The 22,329-nt window shown below is 46.4% G+C and overlaps 1 protein-coding gene across 3 annotated transcripts in view; it reads right to left on the minus strand.

Annotated features, from left to right (window-relative positions):
• CRAMP1 (cramped chromatin regulator homolog 1) overlaps positions 1 to 22,329 on the minus strand; it is a 35,130-nt gene that overhangs the window by 2,381 nt on the left and 10,420 nt on the right. For all 3 annotated transcript variants that reach the window (XM_069984171.1, XM_069984173.1, XM_069984172.1), the window contains exons 3-19: positions 21,763 to 21,953; positions 19,947 to 20,100; positions 19,779 to 19,862; positions 19,483 to 19,531; positions 19,229 to 19,323; positions 15,612 to 15,735; positions 14,578 to 14,659; positions 12,656 to 13,642; positions 8,702 to 8,879; positions 7,431 to 7,612; positions 5,510 to 5,578; positions 4,962 to 5,043; positions 3,348 to 3,449; positions 2,472 to 2,656; positions 2,040 to 2,099; positions 1,726 to 1,960; positions 1,460 to 1,618 (exon numbers count right to left, since the gene is read on the minus strand). In XM_069984171.1, the coding sequence (XP_069840272.1) occupies positions 1,460 to 1,618; positions 1,726 to 1,960; positions 2,040 to 2,099; positions 2,472 to 2,656; positions 3,348 to 3,449; positions 4,962 to 5,043; positions 5,510 to 5,578; positions 7,431 to 7,612; positions 8,702 to 8,879; positions 12,656 to 13,642; positions 14,578 to 14,659; positions 15,612 to 15,735; positions 19,229 to 19,323; positions 19,483 to 19,531; positions 19,779 to 19,862; positions 19,947 to 20,100; positions 21,763 to 21,953 (3,018 nt within the window). The remainder of the gene's footprint in view (positions 1 to 1,459; positions 1,619 to 1,725; positions 1,961 to 2,039; positions 2,100 to 2,471; positions 2,657 to 3,347; positions 3,450 to 4,961; positions 5,044 to 5,509; positions 5,579 to 7,430; positions 7,613 to 8,701; positions 8,880 to 12,655; positions 13,643 to 14,577; positions 14,660 to 15,611; positions 15,736 to 19,228; positions 19,324 to 19,482; positions 19,532 to 19,778; positions 19,863 to 19,946; positions 20,101 to 21,762; positions 21,954 to 22,329) is intronic.

Raw genomic sequence — 22,329 nt, forward strand, 5'->3', positions numbered from 1 at the left:
AACTGCACAAGGCTCTGAAAGTGGACACAGATATAAGTGTCAGCTGTCAATTTCTGTTACAGTGTTTCATCTGAATGAGATTATAAGAATCACCGTCAGCCACCAACCATACTGAACACTCAGCGATACATAAAGTGCAGTGAAAAGATGTAAAACTACTATTCCTTATACAAATGACTAACAATGTTACCTCAAGATTAAACGGGGGTGCAGAGGATGATGGTATGTCTCTTACCTCCCCCCGGCACTGTTAGCAATGTAATCCACGGCCCGAAGCACTACCCTGCTCCCAGCCGACCCGCTCCTTCTAATGCTAATTAATGGAGCAGGTGGGCTGGATCGCACTCTGGGGGCAGGCAGTGCTCCTAATGGTGCTCCAGACCAAGGATTACTCTGCTAACATAATGGGAAAGGCGCCAAGGAGGGAGGTAAGAGACATACCTTCATCCTCGGCGCTTAGCGCACAATAGGGTGCTATCAGAAGGTTAGATTTGTCTAACCTGCCAATAATTCCCCTTTAAAAGTTATCACTAGAGATGAGTGAAACTTAAGCATACTCGGGTCAGTTGGCCATAGGATGTATCCATGTTTTCCAGGACTCCGTAGGATGGAATCCAACTTCTTCAGCCACCAATATTCAAATGTTGCATGCTCAGGCTTGGCTGGGCCGGAGTTTTGCTTATCTCTAGTTACAACCAATGCATAGGATAGAGGATACGCAGCTGACTGGTGGGGGTCTGACTGCTGGTACTCCCAGTTTTTAAGACAGCGAAGGTTATTTATCCTCCAGTGGCAGTGTGCGGCCAGCTCTCCTTTCACAGTCTATGAGATTTCTGCACATAGCTGAGCTCAACACTCAGACAGTAAGTAAAACAGTGACCCCCACTAAGCTCCCAGACTCCCAGCGATGGGGCCTGCGTCATGCTGATCCGTTTGTGCCTTAAGATGTGATGTTAAAGGTTAATCTCGGCACTCACCAGAATGCTTCATAATTTTTATTGTTGAAAAAAAAGTCCATCAAAAAATACAACGGCAACAGGACGTTTCAGTGTCAACGTCCTGTTGCCGTTGTATTGTGATGGACTTTTTTTTCTACAATAAAAATTATGAAGCATTATGGTGAGTGCCGAGATTAAACTTTTACAATACTGCTGGAATTTTTTTTCTTACTGCGAGCACCACCCATAGACACAGAAGTGCTGTCTAAAAGACTTTCCTACTTGGGATGTGATGTTGGCAGGCTTGCCATCCAGCAGCAGAGGTGGGACACCACTGCGTGGGCCTACCGATGTCACAGCTGAGACGTGAGCAGCGTGATGTAAGCCCCAGTGCTGGATGTCATTGTCTTCATCCACCCCTACCCAGAGATACTGAAAAAAGGCTTCCCGCCCAGAGAACCCATATAGGTAATGTTGTTACATAAAAGAAAAGAACCCCTCTAAGTGAAGTCCGTACTTACAGAGTAAGCTACTAAGTGTGGAGTCGGAGGAGTCGTTGGGATACCACTGAGGGTCATGGCTGGGAGATGCAATCCAATTCTGGTGAGGACTTGAGGAGGGGGAAGGAAGACTCTTCGAGTTCTCATTGAGTTTGGCTGGAGAAAGAGGGACAGCTTCTCCTGTAAAACATCATAACAGGTATCAATGATATGGCCGGATTTCTATCAGCTGGAATATAGGAGCACACTAACTCTGTGATGAAAGGGGCAGGTGTCTGTGAACGTACCATACTGTCCTGAGCTTATGGCTATCTCGATGATGGAGTCACTTATGTGTGTTGCTGGCTCCCCCTGTGACAGAACATCGTCTGGAGGTCCGGGCAGCGATATGTCCAAGAGAGCTGAGACATTAGGGGGAGAGAAGCAAGTACTGGAACTGCTGGGGGCGCAGCTGGTTGGGTCTGGGGGGCCATTCTGAAGAGGATTCTCAGAGATTGGAGGCATGGACAATATGGAGGATGGCTAGAAGGGAAAACAGAGGCCACGTTAGTTGTAGGGAAAATTACCTGAACAAACCTAAAAGAAGGGAAGAGAACTGTACCTGGAATGGGTGAGCGGTCTCTTGCACCGGCGCAGGTGTGGAAAGAGCAATGAAAGGTACCTAGAAAGCAGAATATAGTTTTAGTACAGCGAGTTCAGTGTCCCTTACCACACACTGGACAGGCACTATTAGGGTCCAATATGGGGCCGTGTAAAGCCGCTTGTTTACAGTGCCCTAGCAGGCACGACTAATCAAGCAGCCGGGCCGTACAAACAATCACTGTGTCCTTCGTGGGACCATTTGACTATACGGCTGTCAGCTGCAAATGCTCAGTTTAAAGAGAGATGTGTGGATGATAGCCATAGACTTTACCGCTTGCACAAAACAGCCAATCAGCCAAGGGTCGGCCGTTTTCCCACTCCCCTTTTTAGCATTGCTTCCTGGGGACAATAAGCCTGTGTAAATGGGACTTTGTAGATGGAGAGGACTCACCTCAGGACACACAGTCACAGCTGGTATGGGATCCCCACTGGTTGTCTCCATCGTAGAGTCTGGTACAGTCCCGGGTAATGTATCTGGTGGAAGTGGACCGATTCCCACCAAACCATCAGTTTCAAGAACCGGCAATGAAGATTCTGGGATGATCCCTGCACTTTTAGCTGCCAAGTCAATAGCACCTACAGGGCAACAAAGGGTACACGAATTATCAGAAAGATGCCGGACATCAACAGAGGGGAGATAGTGGGTTGCATCAATGCTTAGACTTTTATGGTAGGAAGTCAGGAGCCCTGAATATTTTTTACATGGTAATCTATGCGTGATGGAAGCTACGAAAAGGCATCCATCATAGGTATCCATCACCCCTATGTATACCCCCCATATATGCTGCACAACCCTATGACCCAGATTATAGAACAGGGCCCAGTAACTCTGCTGCATTGGTTAGATTCTTGAGGCCATATTAAATGTGCTGATCTTCCTGTAGATCTGTGCTCATCTATAGAGGCGGATATAAAGCGGGGAGAGACTCGCCAACAATTGCTGAATCGTTCGTGTGGCCCTTTGCTGCCATCACCCATCGGTTAAGCATCTCCTATTATACAGTGAGACGTGTGGTCCATGAGCAATGATTTTCTGACAGGTCAAAGCAAAACCGATCAGCCAATAAAAAAAAAAAGAGGTTGGTCACTCTGGTCAGCTGATCGCTGGCCTTATAACACAAGGCGATGTCGGCCTGTTTAGGCAGTAACCGCTCCATGTAATAGAGCCCTGTCACCTTTTGTATGTTGGTATGTGTAGTGGCCAGACATACGTCACACATCTTCATATGTCAGGTAACAGCCTGAAGGACGCATAGTAATTACTCACTTGCTAAAGAATTGGTGGCCAGCGCCGTCGGTCCTTTGGGTACAATGGGCTGAGACACAGCTTTACTGAGGGTGGAGTGGATGGGTCTGAAGGAGCCGCGCCCTGCAATAAGGAGATCATAGTGGTTGCATCAGTGCTCAATGCAATGAAGAAAAACTATTAACACGCAGGAAATCATGACTTCTTGTCTCAGTCTAACATTCTACATATCTCACAATGCCCCCCAAGCATTAGCATATGACCTGGTACTGAATGATGCCAAGATTACGTAGCGCTGGGTTATTACAGCACATGCGCCACGGTGCCTCTGTACATATGTTGTGTGTTATCATTGCCTATGTATATATATGGTTAGTAAAGAAGGTATAACACAAGGGAATTAGGCTACTGATACCTAAAGGGGTTCTGTGCCAACCCATTATTATGGACTGTTCATTAGAGACCCCAAAAGACCATGAGAATGTACGATCCCTGCCCTCCCTAGACAGATGACTGCACGGATATCAGTGGTTGAGATAATAACAATTTATTGTTCAGCTGACAGTTATTGAGGTGTTTGGACACCAAGGTTACAGGAGCAGGGACTCCCGTCATAATTATTGGAATCCCCACTCTAAACAGGTGTTCATTGCTGTGGGTGAATGCTGTGGCCGGCCAGGGCATGCGGGCTGTTGACAGTCAGGCAAGCAGAGGCAGAGGTATTCCCCACGGTGGATGAATGCCGGCATCTTGGAGAGGAGTCCTCGAGCTGGTGCAGCTCACCCAGCCGCCGCTTCTCCCTGCCCCAGCTCTGGGCACCCCTGCATTGTCCACCGCACACCGAACTCTGTGCTTGCCAGTTTAAATTTGGTGCCGAATTCTAATGGCAGATGCTGCACGGCAAGTTAAATCAGCCATCCCGCTCCTGCCCCTCCGCTGCAGGAAACTCCCACCATTATGATGGGAATCCCTGCTCCTTCACAGTAAGGAGGTGCAAGTATTTACACTCTGTGGATCAGGCGCTCTGCACATGACCCATGGAGCGTTAAAAAAAAAAACAACTATTTAAGACATTAACATTGTTCCCTATAGGAACACACACTGTACATACATACATTACTGTATCAAGAAAACACTGAAGCGAAGTTCCATCCTCTGTACTTGTTCAATGAGTCTGGTATATAGAGCTGCTGCAAAGAGTGTGTGCCAGATGCAGCCAGTATACATAGGAGAAGCCAGACCATTCATGTCATATTATAGTCACCCTGTGGCTTCCTCTGGTGACACCAGCTGATCACTGAACACTCTTTGTATTCATCATTCCATAGCCTGCCATACACATTAGATTAAAGCTGCCCAAACCTGCTGTTATTAGTAGTGTTGACCCAAAACTTTTGTTCTCAGAGGGAGATAGCAGACAGCTGTTAGTTTAAAGGGGTTACTCAGAAAAAAAAACAGCACCATTTGAGCTCCATTCACTTCAATGAAAATGAGCTGCTGCACAGTTTCTGGAAGAAAGTGGCAATGTTTTTCGAACCCCTTTAAAAGCACGGATAGTTCTAATATAATACATCGGTCATAAAACAATTAAGACTGAGAGGGAGTATGTAAGGTGAAGCTCGGTCCTTACACTACCTGCTACTGAGGAGTTGGAGAGGATGGAAAAGGAGCAAACATGTGGTAAGGAATTGCCAGACGGTCGAGGAAGGAGCGTCCTCTGAAAATGTCAGAAATAAATAGTCAATAGTGAACACGATAGAACCGAGCAATACCACAAATTATATTATCAGATCACTGAATAAACGTGGTGACACAGGCCCTGTGACCTGTAAGGCTATGGAGCCTGGGAGCGAAGAGCATGGTCATGTGCTTCTCCAGGGTATGATCCAAGGTCTAAGCACTGAGGGGGTTACATATCACATACATGGTAAACTCCTCTAGCTCAGATGTGCATCCGCATTGTACTAAATGCCCTAACCCAGTGGCTATTTAACTCTGGGGCAGGGTCCCTTTAAAAGGGCTGTCAGGGTCTTTACAATAATGGACAGCAATCAGTTTAGTGAAGTGCTTATATTCATTGTTATGCAGCACGCCAAGTCCCCCCTGAGTATGGGTGCGGGAAGGGGGTTTAGACACCACCGGTCAAATATTCTATATGATTAAACACATTCCCTGAATCTCACCTGGACAACTAAAGGTTTCCGCAGGTGTCGACTTCTCGGCTTCTTAGGCTTCGGTAAGAAGAAGTCAGACTGAAAGAAGATGGTTTACAGAAGACATGATGAGTGTCCGGAATGGGTTTAACCTCTACACTATTAAAAGACATAAGACAGGACGGAGGGATCGCACTAAGGGGCCTATTCCACGGAGCGATAATCGGCGTGATTCGGCCAATTTTCGCTCGGTGGAATAGAGAAACTGATCAGCCGATGATTGTGTCATCGGCTGATAGTTTATTTAGGCCCAAACCTAAAATCATCGGTCACCCACCATGGCGGGCGACCGAAGATTCGAGCAGCATACATTACCTAGCAGGGCTTCTCCTCCGCTCCGTCTTCAGCCCGGTCCCAAGCGCAGCAGCTTCGGTGCCGCCTGACTGAGCTGTCAGACCGCTCAGCCAATCACAGTTCGGGACCGCCGCGGCCAGCAATTGGCTGAGCTGTCTGACAATGCTGAGTTGATGCTGATAGCGGGATCGGGATGAAGATGGAGCGGAGGAGAAGCCCTGCTAGGTAATGTATGCTGCAAGGACATCGGTAACTATGTCTCTGCAGCCTTTGCTAAACTGTCATCGGGCCGTGGAATGGACCCAGTAAACGAGCACCGATCTAGCAGATCGGCGCTCGTTTACATTATTGATCGGCCTGTGGAATAGGACCCGTCCTCTATACGGAGTCCTTCTGTCTTGTATGCAATAGGATCTGAACACCTGAGATAAAGCAGTGTCTGGAGGATGCCAAATGGAACGGGGACGTCATAGGAGCAGAAAGCAATGACACCACCTTTAAGGGCCCTATTCCACTGGACGATTATCGTTCGCATATTCGTTAACGATTAACGATCTCAAACAACCGCTATTGCGAAAGACCTGAAAACGTTCACTCATTTCCATGGAAACATAATCGTTACTTATGATTGTATTTGCGATCGTTTTTACTTTGCTATTGCGCTCGTATCTACTGCGAACGACGTCTTATTCAATGCGAACGATTTGCGAACGAGCAACAATAAAAATAGGTCCAGGTCTTATAAAGCGATCAACGATTTCTCGTTCGGTCGTTAATCATTAACTGCATTTCAACCGAACGATTATCATTTAGATTCGAACGATTTAACGACAATCTGAACGATAATCGTCCGGTGGAATAGGGCCCTTAGGATATAGGTCCCTTCTACACAGCAGAGTGTCGCTAGAAACACTCCTTCTGCTAATAATCGGCCCACGTAAAAGTTCTGCAATCAGCAGAGGAGCGGGAAAAGGCTGGATCGGGTGATCGCAACTCCTCCTGAGCAGCCCTTGAAATCATCATTTAATGGCTGCAATGCATTTAAATGACTGCACGAACCATACAGGTAATGTATGTGCCTCCCGGCCGTTAAATTACTGGTGCCGTGTAAGGACATCTCGCTAATCAGTGATCATTTGCAGCCGCCTGAAGATTGTTTAGCCTAAAAGCATGTTAAATGGGTTCTTCTGCTCTACAAAAACATGGCCACTGGAGACAAAAGACCGCACCCCTCTAGTCTCCAGTTTGGGTGCGGGTTTTGTAACTCAGTTCCATTGACGTGAATGGAGCTTAATTGCAAACCACACCTGAACTGGAGACAAGAGAGGTGCTGTCTCTGGGAGAAAGCGGCCATGTTTTTGTAGTGCTCCTGCACTGGAGCAGGGCTTCTATGCTGATCTCCTCAAATCCCACCTTTGATCGTCAGGGTTAAAAGTCATAGCATGATCAAAGGTTCTACCGCCTTTAACCAGGTTACAAGGTTTCCAAGACAAGACCAGACGCTGCGGGGACGCTGTACAGTCCTACACCGATTACAATCCATGAACACTGCTGTGGAATATGTTGGTGTTATAGAGAGGTAATTACATATACATACACTAAGTGCATCTAAGTGCTGGCGACCTGCTGCTTCACCCTCTTTGTTTGGTGAGGAAATCTTGGCATGACGGCTGTTGGGTGGAAGCATGGTGGGAACTGCAAACACGGCTCCATCACTGCTGGTGGTCACAGATCCCAAAGGCCCACCGAACAGAACCGGACGAGATAGATTTCTGAAACCTGTAACCAAGATGTATACGTGTATCACATGAGACGCTATACAGGAGGAGGACTTCCTTACAGCCGTTTCTTACATACATTTCTCACCATTTATTCTGCTCTTTATAATGAAAAATCTCTAAAAATATATAATCAATAACCACATACAGAGAGGTGGAAACAGTCAGCTTTCTAATAGCCTTTCTACTGCAGACAAAGTAAGGGCCCTTTTACATGGTCTGATGGCATGTGCAGGTAGCCACACAAACCAGTTCAAAGATACTCTGTCAGTAGGTTTCTGCTGTCCTATCTAAGGGTAACCTAACCTAGTGACCGAGAAGCTGAACAGAGTGATGTATCACTTACATTGTCATGTGCAGCTGATCCAGAGATCTCCTCCTGAATAACATGGACAATAAGTAGTCCTCTCAGTTTTATGTGCATGAGCTCAGTAGTCCTGGACATTCATGAGAGATAGAAAACGCTGCCCACCAGCTGCTGATTGGCAGTTATCTATCCATGCTGTCTATAGGCAGTCAGCTGTCAATGAGGAGCTGGAGGGCGGGGGAGGGGTGTGGCAAGAATCCTATTCTCCTGCATATTAGGAGAGCGGCTGAACAAAATGATGTAAGTGATACACCGACCTGTTGAGCATTTCTGTCACTAGTTTATGCCGCCCTCATTTAAGGTTGAATAAACCCAGTGACAGATTCCCTTTAACTTCATGGAGATGAAAGATGTGCAGGCAACTACTGAAGATTTCATGATGTGATCAGCCCACTATCGAGAGATTTGTCATTTGTTGGCTGATCACTGACTATATATATATATATATATATATATATATATATATATATATATATATATATATATATATATATATATTATAGACAGACATGTGAAAAGTTTTGATCGGTCCAGGTTTGACTGTTTAGACCTGTACTGATCAGAAGAACAAGTGGGGAGAAGACCGAGCTAAGCTCTGTGTCAAATGATCAGCCGATCAAAAAGTTTAGACACGTCAAGGATTTTCTATGATGACAGTGTCACTTTAAAGAAACTAATAATACGCCAACAGCCCAGTATCAGATGATTTATTCTCCATTTTACCTGAGGTATTAGAAGTGGGAGAGAAGGGGGATTGAAGATGTGCTGGCTGCGTCCTCAGACAGTCTGGGTTGCGGGAGACGAGAGTGATGACTTTACCAGGTGGGGTGAGGGTCTGATCCTGGACTGGCACCTTTAAGGGGGAAGTGGCAATGGAGGTGGTTTCCGGAATCTGTGACGGCTGTAAAGACAACATAACGTATGTAAAAACACAACACACTATGACCCTATGATACACATGCCTGTCACTACTATATAGATAGAAAATAAGGGAACTGACTAAACACATTGCTATTCTTGATCCAGACACAGTAAATATATTGGTGCAGGAAAGACTAGCGGAGCCTGAAATTTTAGAGTAATTTGCACATTTTGGGTCTACCTGTATATGTATAGCATCTGCTCCCTGCTTGTTTTGCATCTGGAATGTTCCTAGAGTTAGGGCCATATCACATTGCTCAATGACTAATGTAATATGTATATAAGTTACCTCTCTCTGTTTCCCGATGTTCTTCTAGCTTTTTGCCGCTACTGGAACTTCAGAGCCGGTCTTTGAAGTGACAAGCCACTCAGCCAATCACTGACCAAGACGGGACAGCAGTGGCCAGTGATTGGCTAAGCTTCAAAGGCCGGTGCAGAACCTTCAGTGGCTTCGGCGGTGCGTGCGCAGTAGCAAGATGAACACCGGGGAGCATGGTCAGGAATGTATAAAGTTTATATTTTTAACCATCATTTACGGTCAGTAACTGTCGGCCGTCGGCCGTTCATCGCTATTACACGTACAGATAAACGGTCTGAAGCCGATGAGTTTTAGGCAGGACCGAAAAAGAAGACAATCCGTCAATGATTTTCTTCGGCAGATCATTGTCTTTATTACATGGAGCGATAATCGGCAAATTATAGCTCGGTGTAATGGGGCGCTTATGCTGTCCTCTCTGGGCCAATCTCATATCTCCTGCTTCATTCTCACAGCGTATGTCACACTGAGTGAGATACTGCAGCTGCATCCCCCTCCTCCACCCCATCTGCAAATTCACTATATAACTGCACATAGATTTTCCTCATGATCAAATGTGCTTGGACAGACATGGATTCTGCAGACATCTGACATCCCACCTATGTAAATGATGTTTAAAGGGGTTATCCAGCATTAGTAAAACACGGCCACTTTCTTCTTAAAACAGCACTTCCCCCTGTCCTCAGGTTGTTTGTGGCATTACAACTAAACTTCATTCACTTCAATGGAACTGAGTTGCAATACCAGACACAAACTGAAGGCAAGAGTTGTGCTGTATCTGCAAGAAAGTGGCCATGTTATTCTAACCCTTGGATACATGCAACAGAAAAACTCTGCATAGATATTTTGCGCCACTGCGGATGCAGGTGTCATGTTACTTATTTTCCACGGATTTTGAACTGTCACAAACTAACAGAGGCGACGATCTTTGTGCAGATCCGTGGCACTTTATCAAGGAAATCTGCAGGAGAAACTGGAGCACCGGCCTAGGATTTGTGCTTTAGGAGCCTCATCCAGGTACACATCGGAAGATGTACATTATAAAGCTTCACACATTACCATATACAATAAAAAAGATTTATAGCCGGCCATGATCTGCTATTCCTCATGATCTACTCCACTCCCTGTGCTCTCCAGCTCCAGATCCCATCTGCACAATCCCTGCACTATGGGTACATTTGCCCAGAGCAGAATCTCTTGGCCTGTATACGGCTGAGTACACAGAGCACTGTATACGGCTGAGTACACAGAGCAATGAGTGATCAGTTGCGAGCACTCTCTGCAGACTTGGCAGGTTGTGAAGGTATTATGTGGTGCAGCCTTATGCTTATAGTCCACCCGCTGACCGCTCCTAATGTTAATGTATACTAATTCTCATAGGCACAGCTAGTCTGGCTGCCTTTACACTCAACAGAGCAAAGCTCAGATTTAAAGGGGTGTCCCCAAACCCCGAAAATCTATAGCACATGACATAGGGGTCCCATAGGTTGGACCAGCATGTAAGTAGGAGATGGGATACTTAACCCCAACCCTCTCACTCATGTCCTCACTTTCATGCTGCCTGACCCACATGTCACCTGGGAAGTCCCCGACAGCTTCTCTCCACGCCACCGGCCTTGACTTCTAGATCTTTGCCCGTACCAAGACCAGAAGAGATCTATCAATCAAGGCTGGTAGGGCCGGGGGAAGCCACCAGGGACTGTCCAGGTGACGTGTGGTTCAGGCAGCATGAAAGCGATGGCAGGTTTCCTGGTATTTTCTCTTTTATGAAATAATGGCCTATCACTAGGATACACCATTGGAAGGGATCCGACCTCAATAAAAGGGAGGAGTTTCCACAACCATGCTGCAGTCCCTACATTTACAGGATCCGTGAGGGTCCCAAAAATCAGACCCCATAATCATAAAGTGATGGCAAAATTTTTGAATAAAAATTTAAAGTTAAACAAAAAAAAAAAAAAAAAAAAAAAAAAGTGATGGCAAATGCTAAAAACACCTTCCCCATACTCTTTAATTCCCCCTAGGGGCCTATTATAAGCCACCATTCAAATCAATGCACTGCTATAGCAATGCACTTCATTGATTTGTCTGTGATCTGCTAGCACAGCCTGTTTATATAACTGTATAGGCCTCAGTCCTCAGAATGTTGCCATGACAACAGATCAGCTCCTCATGATCTCATTGCAGGGAGCCAATCTGACCCCTATACCACCAATGATGGTTTTGAGGGTTAAAAGATTTTAAAGGGACAGTGTCTTCGGAAAATGCCTGTGAGTAAATAATGTTTTTATGTTAAACATATTTTTTAAGAATTTTTAGTGTCATTTTTTCTATTTTTCCATTTTTCTAACTATATTATAAAATAATCCTGATATCTTGCGGTTTTCATTCTCACCACTGGGGCTAAAACTAAGCTGAGACTTCCTGTTGTGTCTGTGGTGATAAGAGGAGGCTGCTGTAAAGTGATCTGTACAGCACTACAGCGTCATGCGACACCAGTAGATAGAGGAGACAATAGCAGCTCCCTGTGGAATGACCTCTTCAAAGGTCACAGAGCGCTCTCAGTACTGTTTCACATTCATCTCAAGGGGACAGAGTTTGTCTATTGTCATCTATGTCCATGAGTCTAGCTGTGAAGCATCTCACTAAATGGTGTTAAGAACAGCCCAAGCAAGATGGCCGCCCCCATAACTATGTACAAAAAGTAAAATAAAAAAAAGTAAAGCCAGAAAATAGAAACAGATTAGAATAAAAAGGAACAAGTTTTAGTATCTGACTCTAATCAGTAAAAGAAAATTTAGGTGACAAATTCCCTTTAAGGCGAGTAGAGATGAGCAAACCCAAGCATGCAGCATTTGATTACCGGTGGCTGAAAAGGTTGGATGCAGGTCCAAGGGCCCTATTCCACCGGACGATTATCGTTCAGATTATCGTTAAATCGTTCGAATCTAAATGATAATCGTTCGTTTGAATAGCAGTTAATGACTAACGACCGAACGAGAAATCGTTGATCGTTCAATAAGACCTGGACCTATTTTTATCGTTGCTCGTTTGCAAATCGTTCGCATTGAATAAGACGCCGTTGTGTCGTTTGCAGTAGTGATGAACACAAATGGCGACGACAAGACGACCGCAAGAACGATCATAAGTAACGATTTTTTTTCCATGTAAATGGGTGAACGATTTCAGGACTTTCGTAATAGCGTTCGTTTGGATCATTTATTGTTAACGACTATGCGAACGATAATCGTCCCGTGGAATAGGGCCCTTAGGCTGTCTGGAAAGCATGAATACTGCTATAGGCCATACGCTGTATCCATGTTTTCCTGGAATCCCTAGGGCTGCTTCCAACTTCTTCAGCCGCCGGTAAACAAATGCTGCACGCTTGGGATCGCTCAGCTCTACAAGGTGACATATAAGAAAAAGAAATGAGCACTTACAGCTTTGGGGTTGACCTCTGTGGCTATGAGCCGCAGCAGACAGCTCAGGAGTCTCTGTTTGTGGTGTAGTGGGGAGTCAGAGTCGTCCGATCTGTTGGGCTCCATCCACTCATACTCCAGCTGTAGTTTGCCCGGTTTGCCCAGCATGAGGTAGACCTCTGCTAGCGTCAGGTTCTCTGAGGTCTGCTGGTTCCAGCCTTCCTGACGTAGCTGCTCGGTGAGCTGGTTAGAGTTGTCTTTGGGAGCCTTGGATGAGGCGCTCGGCTCCTTCACCTGAGTGTCCAGTCCTGAAGATTGTGTAGTGCAATGATCTGGCTGCTGCTGCTGCTGGGGGGTTGGAGTCTGTGGTTCGGCCTTCTCTCGGCTCGGAGACTCAATGTCTCCAGGAGGTTTGGGGTTGGACTCTGGAGATGCTGGAGGACAGGTGGTGAGGTTATTTGTTTCTGGAACTATAAGATCTTGGCAAGACTTTAAATACCGGGGCAAGGGGTCAATTAATGAAAGTTCCTCCACATCTGGGGGCGGATAGCTGGATGTGTCTCCACCGGCGGAGATATCCATAGGCTCTGGAGGAGAATCGTCAGGAGTCTTTGGCCCATCCGACACCCCATCTGATGATACATTCTCCAGAGAACCATTCTCAATGTTCTGAGACTTCTCTGGTGTGGTACTACTGGGCACCTCCGCTTTGTTTCCTTGCTTGGCATCCGCATTACCTCGTGGGCACTTCAGCTGAACGCGAGCCGTGCCTTGTCCAGTCTGGATGCCGAGGATCTGAGCAGGTGGTAGCAAGTGAGCGTCCTTAGAGCTCTGCTTGTATTTGCCAGACTCCTGCCAGTGGACGGTGCAGTGGGCTTTGGAATGGACAACCCTTGCCACTCCTGGTAAAGGAGACAGCTGAGCCGTTTCTGGTGGGAAGAGGTAAAGATCTTCCCTGCTGTCCTGAGACTCCACATCTGCTAACTGAGGGTCATCCAGACTTTTCCTCTGACACAAATTGGTAAAGGAAACAACGGACGTAAAACCAAAAGGTCAGGTTCTGTTCACACCATCACCACGGCACAATGGCAATTCAAGGCACTGTCCATATACTCAACAGCCCCTACGATCTTATAATAGGGTTCATCAGGACGTCCGTCATCTTACTGCACACTGCCGTCAACCTTCAGAGATCTGATAGCAGTGTGAATAATGTTGAACCCTCACCGATCACTAGATATAGCAGGGAGAAGCGTATGACTGAGTGCTTCACTCCCTGGCTCACCGCTCAATCGGACTTCCAGCCAATAGACTTTCAATGGCACCCATCTCCAGCACGGATCGAGTAGGGAGACAGGGAGTGAAGCACAGGGCTGTGCACTTCTCCAGGCTATATCTAGTGATTGGTGGGGGTCTCTGCACTCTGCAGATTACCATTTTTGACAAGTTTGTGTGACACATGAAAAGTATTTTCTTTTTAAAGGAGAAGTCCGGTATCGGATATTTTTTTTTCAAAAGAGCCGAGGAGAAGGTTGCTGAACATAACATGCGCTCTGGTTCACAGTCTGAGCGGGGAGCAGAGTCGTGACTTTTCAGCCCCGCCGAGGCAGTCAGTGGCCGCTGACTGGCTGAACAAGGCTAACACGTCATAACCCGATCCCCGCTTAGACCAGGAAGTGGCCAGAGGACAGCGGACCCCAGCGCTGGGGCCGGAGAGGGCAGCTGCATGTTGTTATGTTCAGCCACCAAATCCCCGACTCTTTTGATTAAAAAAAATAATTCCGGCACCAGACTTCCCCTTTAAGTAAAAAAACCAAAAAAAACATACAGTAATTAAGAAACCAGAAAGTCATATCATCTCCTAGAAGAAGCTTCTGCTTTGGGGCCGATCATCCCAGGAAGTCGTCCTCACACCAAGGTATCAATGAGGCAATAAAGGATACAATACGAACTTCCTGTAAAGCCCACTTCTGCTTGAGGAACTCAATAAGACTGGAGACCTTTCTGTGCAGCTCCACCATCATCCTGTGCAAGAACAAGAGGAGGGAATGTAAATGGCGACACAATCTGACATGTAGAAATCCCCACAAGCTTCTTTATTTGATTAATTTAGCTTTTTTGACAGACATTAGCTAGGTTTTCCCATCCAACGAGGTGATGGCATACAATGGGCACCCCTCTGAATGTGAGAATAATGGGGACACATTGCCGATGTAGTTGTGCGTCCTCTTCAGCAGCATCCTGGCCACCTGGCTCTGCAGAGAACTACAGATCCCCGGTAATGTGAACGGGGTGGGCTGCAATTTCTTGCACTACTCCACAGATTTGTGCAAGGACGCAAACAAGCGCCAATCAGAGAGATTGTTGCTCATTTGCAGTGCCTTTACACAGCACAATAATTGAACAGTCAGGCCTCATGAACAATCCTTGCGTCGTTAGTGCAGCCAAGGGAGCACAGATATGCATAAAATAATGCTGTCAGTTTCCAGATCACACAAGCAGTGCATATTTACCTAAAGCCATACTGGCATCCCGCTCTCCCAACTAGACAGTAGGACGGGAGAGCCATAGAGCAGCCCACTAGGTAAGTATGGACCGCTTCTGTGACCTGGAAACTGACGGCACAGATATATGTATATCCGTGCTGTCAGTTTCCCTTTGCGATCGGCCGCACATCTACTGTTTACACAGGGAGTGCGATTATAGCCTGAAGGATGGTTTCTAGCAACTCTCCTGGCTGATAATTGGCCGTTGTTAAAGACCCTTCAGTGCCACACATCCTGATGTCCTAATACATGGAGCAATATCTGCCAAATCAGGAAACCAAAGGGCAATCTGCCACTGACCACGCATCTCCCCATGAAATAGGAGAAGTGTCACTGATGGGTGATTAAAGGCAAGGGCTGCACAAACAACGTGGCGATGTTCATACAGCCCTGGCCACACGATACGATACGAACTTGTGAAGTTTTGATACCTGAGCCGTGGGTTCTGTGCCAGGCTTTGTACACGGGCCCAAGCCTGGTTGTTCCGCGGTTGAAGCTCTACCGGGACTTTGAGGGGCAGTCGCACTGGTTTCTGATCCTCCTCATCACTGAGACCTGGAAATGGAGACAGAATTATTTATTTTTTTTTTTTTAATTACCACTTAACATATAAAAACTTGGTTTTGACTCTTTGGCAAGATTGCATTAAAAAGTCACAGTGTTTTGTTTGTTTGTTTTTGTCTTTTCTTTGCAGAAATCAATAGTCCAGGCGATTTTAAGAAACTTTGTAATTGGGTTTATTAGGCAAATATGCCATTATCTGCATTCAAAAAGACTTTCCCCAGCCCCCCCCCTCCTCTTCCTCTTTTCCATCCACTGCAAAATATCAGGAAATTGTGACTTGTTGCATCAGACACAACCCTGTCTGTTCTCTGGAGAGGAGAGGGGGGAGGAGGAAGGAGGGAGATGAGTCAGCAGCAGAGAATAAAGGATTACACAGCCGGGAGCTGTGTGAAAGCCAGTATTCAGAGGTCAGAGAGGTCAGTGCTGACTGTCAGAGGAGATAGCCTGGTGATGTAGCTGAAAATTAACTCTTTGTTTTCCTGTTTTGGTGCCTCATCTCCCTCTACGCCTCCCCTCTCCATACACAATAATGAAGAAAGGGGGGAGCTTCAAACTGCTTTTTTGTGATAAAAATGCATTTTTCGGCTAATAAACCCGGTTACAAAGTTTCTTAAAAATCGCCTGTACTATTGATTTCTGCAAAAAAAAAATTTAAACGACAGTGACACTTTAAAGCATCAGTAAATGTAAAGGGTTGGATGCAATTTTTGCTGATGCTGGTTCTACTTTAAATTTATTGATGCCTTCATGCAACTTTGCAAATCAAAGCCTTCACTAGAACCTGCAAAATAACATTCAGCCCTTTACATTTATTGGTGCCTTCAAGCAACTTTGCAAAGTGTGCTGGATGGAATTTTGCTGGTGCAGGTTCTGCAATGCAAAGTTGCATGAAGTCACCAATAAATGTAAAGGCCTGGGTGTTCTTTTTTTTCTTTTTCGGTGCAGGTTAAGGCTGTGCTTAGCTAAACTGCAGGAAGACACCGATATATGTCAAAGGTGTGGATTTAATTTTCGATGGTGAATCCTCTGTTTGGCAAAGTTGCATGAAGGTACTAATATAAGGTACAGGGCCTCATGGATTTTGCTGGTGTTCGTAAATACTCAGCCATGTTACATGGCATGGCTTCACCTCTGGAAAGCCTGAGCTTTTGTTAGGATACTCCATAAACAGCAATTGTGTAACATAACTGGAACCGTTCCCAGGAACAACGCAGTCACAGTAATGCAATGGAAAATGTGACTGTGCTGCAAATCAGCTGAATGCTGGTGCGCTTTATGGCAGCCTGTACAGTGCAGAAGACGCCTCTTCAGTCTCTCCTTATATTACAGCAGTGACCTCCAGCCTGTAGGTGTCAGGACATGATGGGAGCTGCAGGGCTCCCAAGACTTTCAAAAACTTGTAGGATATCAGAGAGACATGTCAAAAGTTTTGATCTGGGTGTTCAGATCTCCACCAATTACAATGAGATGCGAGCGTCTGGACGCCCCCCTAGCTTGCCGTAATCTCTGGCTCAGGGATTTAATGTTGCAGGGCACATATCATCCTAAGCAAACAAAGGATGTGAGGCCGATGACGGTAAAGGGAAACTGACAGCACGGATATACATATATCTCTCTCTCACATAGCAATACATACTTACCGCTGCTGCCATCCTTTTCTCTGGCTCTCCCCATCCAGCCACTGTGTATTCAGGCCCCACCTTCTCCGGATATCAATCATTCTAGATGAGGCAGGGCCTGAAGACACAGCAGCTGGACGGGAGAGCCGGAAGAACAGGATGCCGGATCACAGCAGCAGCGGTAAGTACTGCTGTGTGACCTAGAAACAGGAAACAGAATGTATATATGTACAGATATGCGCCTCCTAGTGGCAGCAGCCTATACCCATGGTATCTGTGTCCCCCAATAAGACGCACGAGAAATCTGTGTTGTCAGTTTCCATTACTGCATACATGGATTGTTTGTGCAGCCCGGCTGCTAGATTTCTCATGTCGTGCAAAGGCACCGCAAACAAGTGACGATCTCGCCAACTGGCGCTCATTTGTGGCTGCCCACAGCCGAGAAATATTTGTGTCTAAAAGGACTCTGAAAATAGAGACCGTCTACTGCAGTGAGACTGAGATCACAGCAAGCTGGGGAGTGAAGTGCACAGCCGCGTGCTTCTCCCAGCTCACTGTAACAAACTTTGTGGGTCTGAAAACTTTTGACGTCTCTAGGAAGCATCAGAACTATTTTTGCAATACAAAACAATCAACACGTAACCCATGACAATTTGCCAGTAGACAAGAGAAAAGTAGTGGTTTCAGAAGCGCTTTTCACCCAAGGTAAAGATAGTACTGGAAAAAGGTTCATGCAGAAACATCAGACCAGCACCACGCTCATATGAAGAAGCTTTTCTATATTAAGACTTTGCGTTTCAAAAGGTAACAGCCTTCTTCATCAGGTCATCTTGAAGAAGGTTATTACTTTTGAAACACGTAGTCCTAACAAAGAAAAGCTTTATATTAGCCTACCTAGCTCTACCTTGGGTGAAAGCACTACTGAAACCACTACTTTCCTCTCATCTACTGGCCGTTCTACAGCTGTAACTAAGCCTGGTCCTTTGAAGGGTGGTAGCATCTCCCCCCGTCTGATATACTATAAAGCCATGTTCACACGGCGTATTGTACCGGCCGTTCCGATGATCTTTATGGCCGTAAAGTTCTGATGCGCCCAGAGCCGCCCGCTTCATAGTGTGCACTGACATGGTTTTTTACGGCCGCTATTCAATGAATAGCAGGCGCAGAAAACTGACACGTCAGTTGTTTGCGGTGCCGCTTGGGATCCCGGCCGGAGCGTATACTATGGGATCCCATAGAACAACACGCAGTGTGTCTTTTCGTACAAAGTATGGCCGTTGTTGCCGATTGCAACAACGGACGTACTTTTACGCTGTGCGAACATAGCCTAAGGGTGCCTTCACACATACCGGATCCGCAGCGGATTTCACGCTGTGAGTTTGCAGCAAAATCCGATGTGGATCCATGTAGTGTGAAGGTCTATGGGTTACATATCTGCAGCGGAATTTTCATTCTACTGTGGATATGTAAGCCAGCCCCTTTAACCCCCTGCCCCTCCCCCGGCGCCGCGGCTGTGTGAGGCTCCCCTCGCTCCTCATTTAAAGGGTTAAAAGGGCTGGCTTACATATCCGCAGTGGAATGAAGCCGATTTTTGGGAGTCTTGCCTGCTGCATGATCCTATAAGGCGAGTGTCTTCTTGTACTTTTCCATACCCCCATTGTCTCAAGTAACGGCACATGCAGCACCTTTGCTCTTTTATCTTTTTTCTCTATGTGTGACATACAAAATCTCAACCCACCTGTGATCCTTAGAGCTCAACAATCTCTAGTTCAGACTGTATTCTCTTTTAGCCAAACAATCTCATACCTGAACAGACACCCGGTAATAGGTAACGGGACAAATGCACAGAAGCAAAACCTACGTACCCGCCTTTCCTTCAGGGTCACAGAGTTTCTTCAAGGCTCGGCACATCGGAGCCTTGATCCGCAGGTTCCTGCCTTTGTAACGCACTGTGGTCGCCCTGTGAAAATGAACAACAGTAAAATACATATCTGAGCTAGCTTAGTGCTTACCTCCCAGTCTGTGGAGGAACTACAAGCTCCAGCATGCCACGAAAGCTTCAGACTGACATAGTGGGACATGTAGCTTCAAGGAATTGCTGATAAAGTATTTCACTCACCCTAACTGGATCAGCTCGTTCAGCTTGGCCGCGTTCTTGTCATCCATACCTGCGATAACCAATGGAAAAGTCAGGAGATCAGATACAAGGAAGCCGGTACTTATATATAACGCTAGACTATACGCATTAAAGGGATTCTGCAATACATCCCTTATTATTGTGGTTCCATTAGAAATTCTGTCACTTGTGATGGCACATATAGTGCAGCGTGCCTATGGAAACCTCCGCCCTATGTTGTGACCGGAAGCCATGATTCCAGTGTTAACTAGAGAATAGTGAACGCCGGCAAAACTTACAGCCACCGATCTTCTTCCGCAGTTCTCCATAGCAGATGAGGCCGTAAAGCTCCTGCGAGGACTTCTTAAGACCGCAAGAAAATACTACGAGAAAAATAAAGGTTAAAGGGTAAGGACGACAATAGAAGATCGATTTCGACACTGAATAGAGACGTGTGGTTTGCTCACCATTGTTAAAATCAATGTACTTGGAGATCTTGTGCCACGTTCTGTAGTAAAAGTGCCGAACCTGCTCCTTATTCTTCACCATGCTGGCCGGTTTGGCCTTCTTCTTGTACTTAAGGGCAATGTTGTTCTGAATGGCTTCAAAATCCTTTCCATGCTAAATACATAGGGAGCAAGAAGGGAACGTTTCTTAGGGTCAAGGAGCTGGAATTTGGCAAATAGTAACATGGCCTATACTGTAGATATCCTGTGGGACTGGGGGGGGTTCACCACATAAACCATAGCAGATAAGTACTAGGTATTAGTGGCGAAGAGCATTGTGGACTCATCCATACATTATATAGACGGACATTCATTTAAAGCAGGGATGGGGAACCTTCGGCTCTCCAGCGGTTTCAAAACTACAATTCCCATCATGGGAATTGTAGTTTTGCAACAGCTGGAGGGCTGAAGGTTCCCTCTCCATGATTTAAAGTGTCACACCTCTTACTCTATGTGCCGTTCTCTGCACCATCCACAAGCTTAGATGCTGCACAGTCCATATATACCTGTATAACACTTGTCTGTCTAGTCTAAAATTGCTTTATTTTAACAGTGGAGAGTCATCTGGGGGGAGATGGGGCCAAACTCCTGGAAAAGATCGGCCTAGGTGGCACTGTTCACTGGTGATATGAAGTGAGAGTAAGGGAGGTGACAGTATCGCTATAAAGTGTTAACATCACAGATATGTCAGAAGTTACGATCACTCGAGACTTCCTCTGATCATTACATATTGCTAGAAGTGCTTCTCTTCCCAATCCACTTGTTGCACAAGACAGGCTCCATAGGTTTACAATACAATGTCTCCTGCAACAAGAGTGAAGCACTTAGCTAGATGCTTCTCTTGGCCCTATCTAGTGATCAGTATGGGGGGTTTGACCTTTTGATATGTCTGTGTGACTGTAAGGGTCCTAGTATGGGCCCAATCATAAACGGTAAACGTGCCCTGCTCAGGGGTTGTTTACTGAGCAATTACACAGGCCGACTATCAGGCAGCAAGGGCTGCACGGACATCGCTAGCCCTTGCCTTTAGTGTAGTCTGGACCGTTTCATTGGCTGACCGTTCTACTACACGGAGCGATAATCTGTCTGTGTAATAGGGCACTTACATTTTAAGGCTATGTTCACACAACGTGAACATCCGGCCGTTCCGTGACCCCGGCCGGGTCACGGAACGGCCGGTCTCTGCCCGGATCATCGCGGCCGGTACAAGTACCGGTCAGATGACCTGTCTGGCATCAGAGCTCTGATGCGGACGCATCAGCGCACGCCTGCATCAGAGCTTCCCCCTGCACACTATGAAGCAAACAACCGGAGCCGCTCGCTTCATAGTGTGAACTGACAGGGTTTCCTACGGCCGCAATTCATTGAATTGCGGCCGCAGAAAACGGACATGTCAGTTATTGACGGCCATGTACGGGATCCTGGCCGGCGCGCATATGATGTGTATACGCTCCGGCCGGGATCCCATAGCGGAATAGGCTGATGGCAACAACGGCCGTACTTTTACGTAGTGTGAACATAGCCTAAATGTATATGTATATCTAGCCACAACTTTCTTCAACAGCTGATTATAGTGGATCACAGGAGTCCAAACCAAACTGATCAGCTGATCTTCAGGTTGCAGGATCGCCTACTCTGCAATACTCTCCAATGCAGATATGACTTAGAAAAATAAGGAATAGCTCCTATCACCTCTAGTTTGGAGACCAGCTTAGCGCGGTGATAGGAAGGTCACACTTTGTGTTAGTATTTTCCCAATCCCTGAGGCGGTACTCACTTCATATAGGGCCTCAAAGAAGGTGTTCTTGTCCTCTGTGCTCCAGGACTCCCATTGCCGCCGCACCTTCTTCTTATTCCCTTCATCCTTCTCCGCAGTGGATGGAGCGACGTTCCGGCCTGATGCTTTCGCGTTGCTGGGAGCCAATCCAGTGGAGCAGCTGGGTGAGGACGGGGTGGCACTGTCCAGTGCTGAAAGCAGAAGCAAAAATCAGAACCGTCATCTACTCTGCAGGGTGAAAAACATCTGAAGGTTTCCATTGAAGACTAGACAGTCAAAACAGAACCTTTTGACATATCGCTTATACTTATAGGGGTTGTCAAGGCTTAGAAAAACATGGCTGACTTCCTCCAGAAACAGCGCCTCTCCTCACCTCCTTCCCCCTCCAATCCAGGGGTGATATGCATCAAGCCCAAGGGGCTGAAAGGTGAGCCATGAATCTACCACTTATCACCCTATACCAGAAGCCAACGGTATCACACGAGGTGCCGCCTCTTGCCTTTGTTGTTTGTTTGTTTTTCCTTTATTATATATCGGTCTGGGTGTGGGGTTTTGCAGTTCAGTTCT

The sequence above is a fragment of the Dendropsophus ebraccatus genome, chromosome 9 (assembly GCF_027789765.1).
Source record: "Dendropsophus ebraccatus isolate aDenEbr1 chromosome 9, aDenEbr1.pat, whole genome shotgun sequence".
Taxonomy (NCBI): Eukaryota; Metazoa; Chordata; class Amphibia; order Anura; family Hylidae; genus Dendropsophus; species Dendropsophus ebraccatus.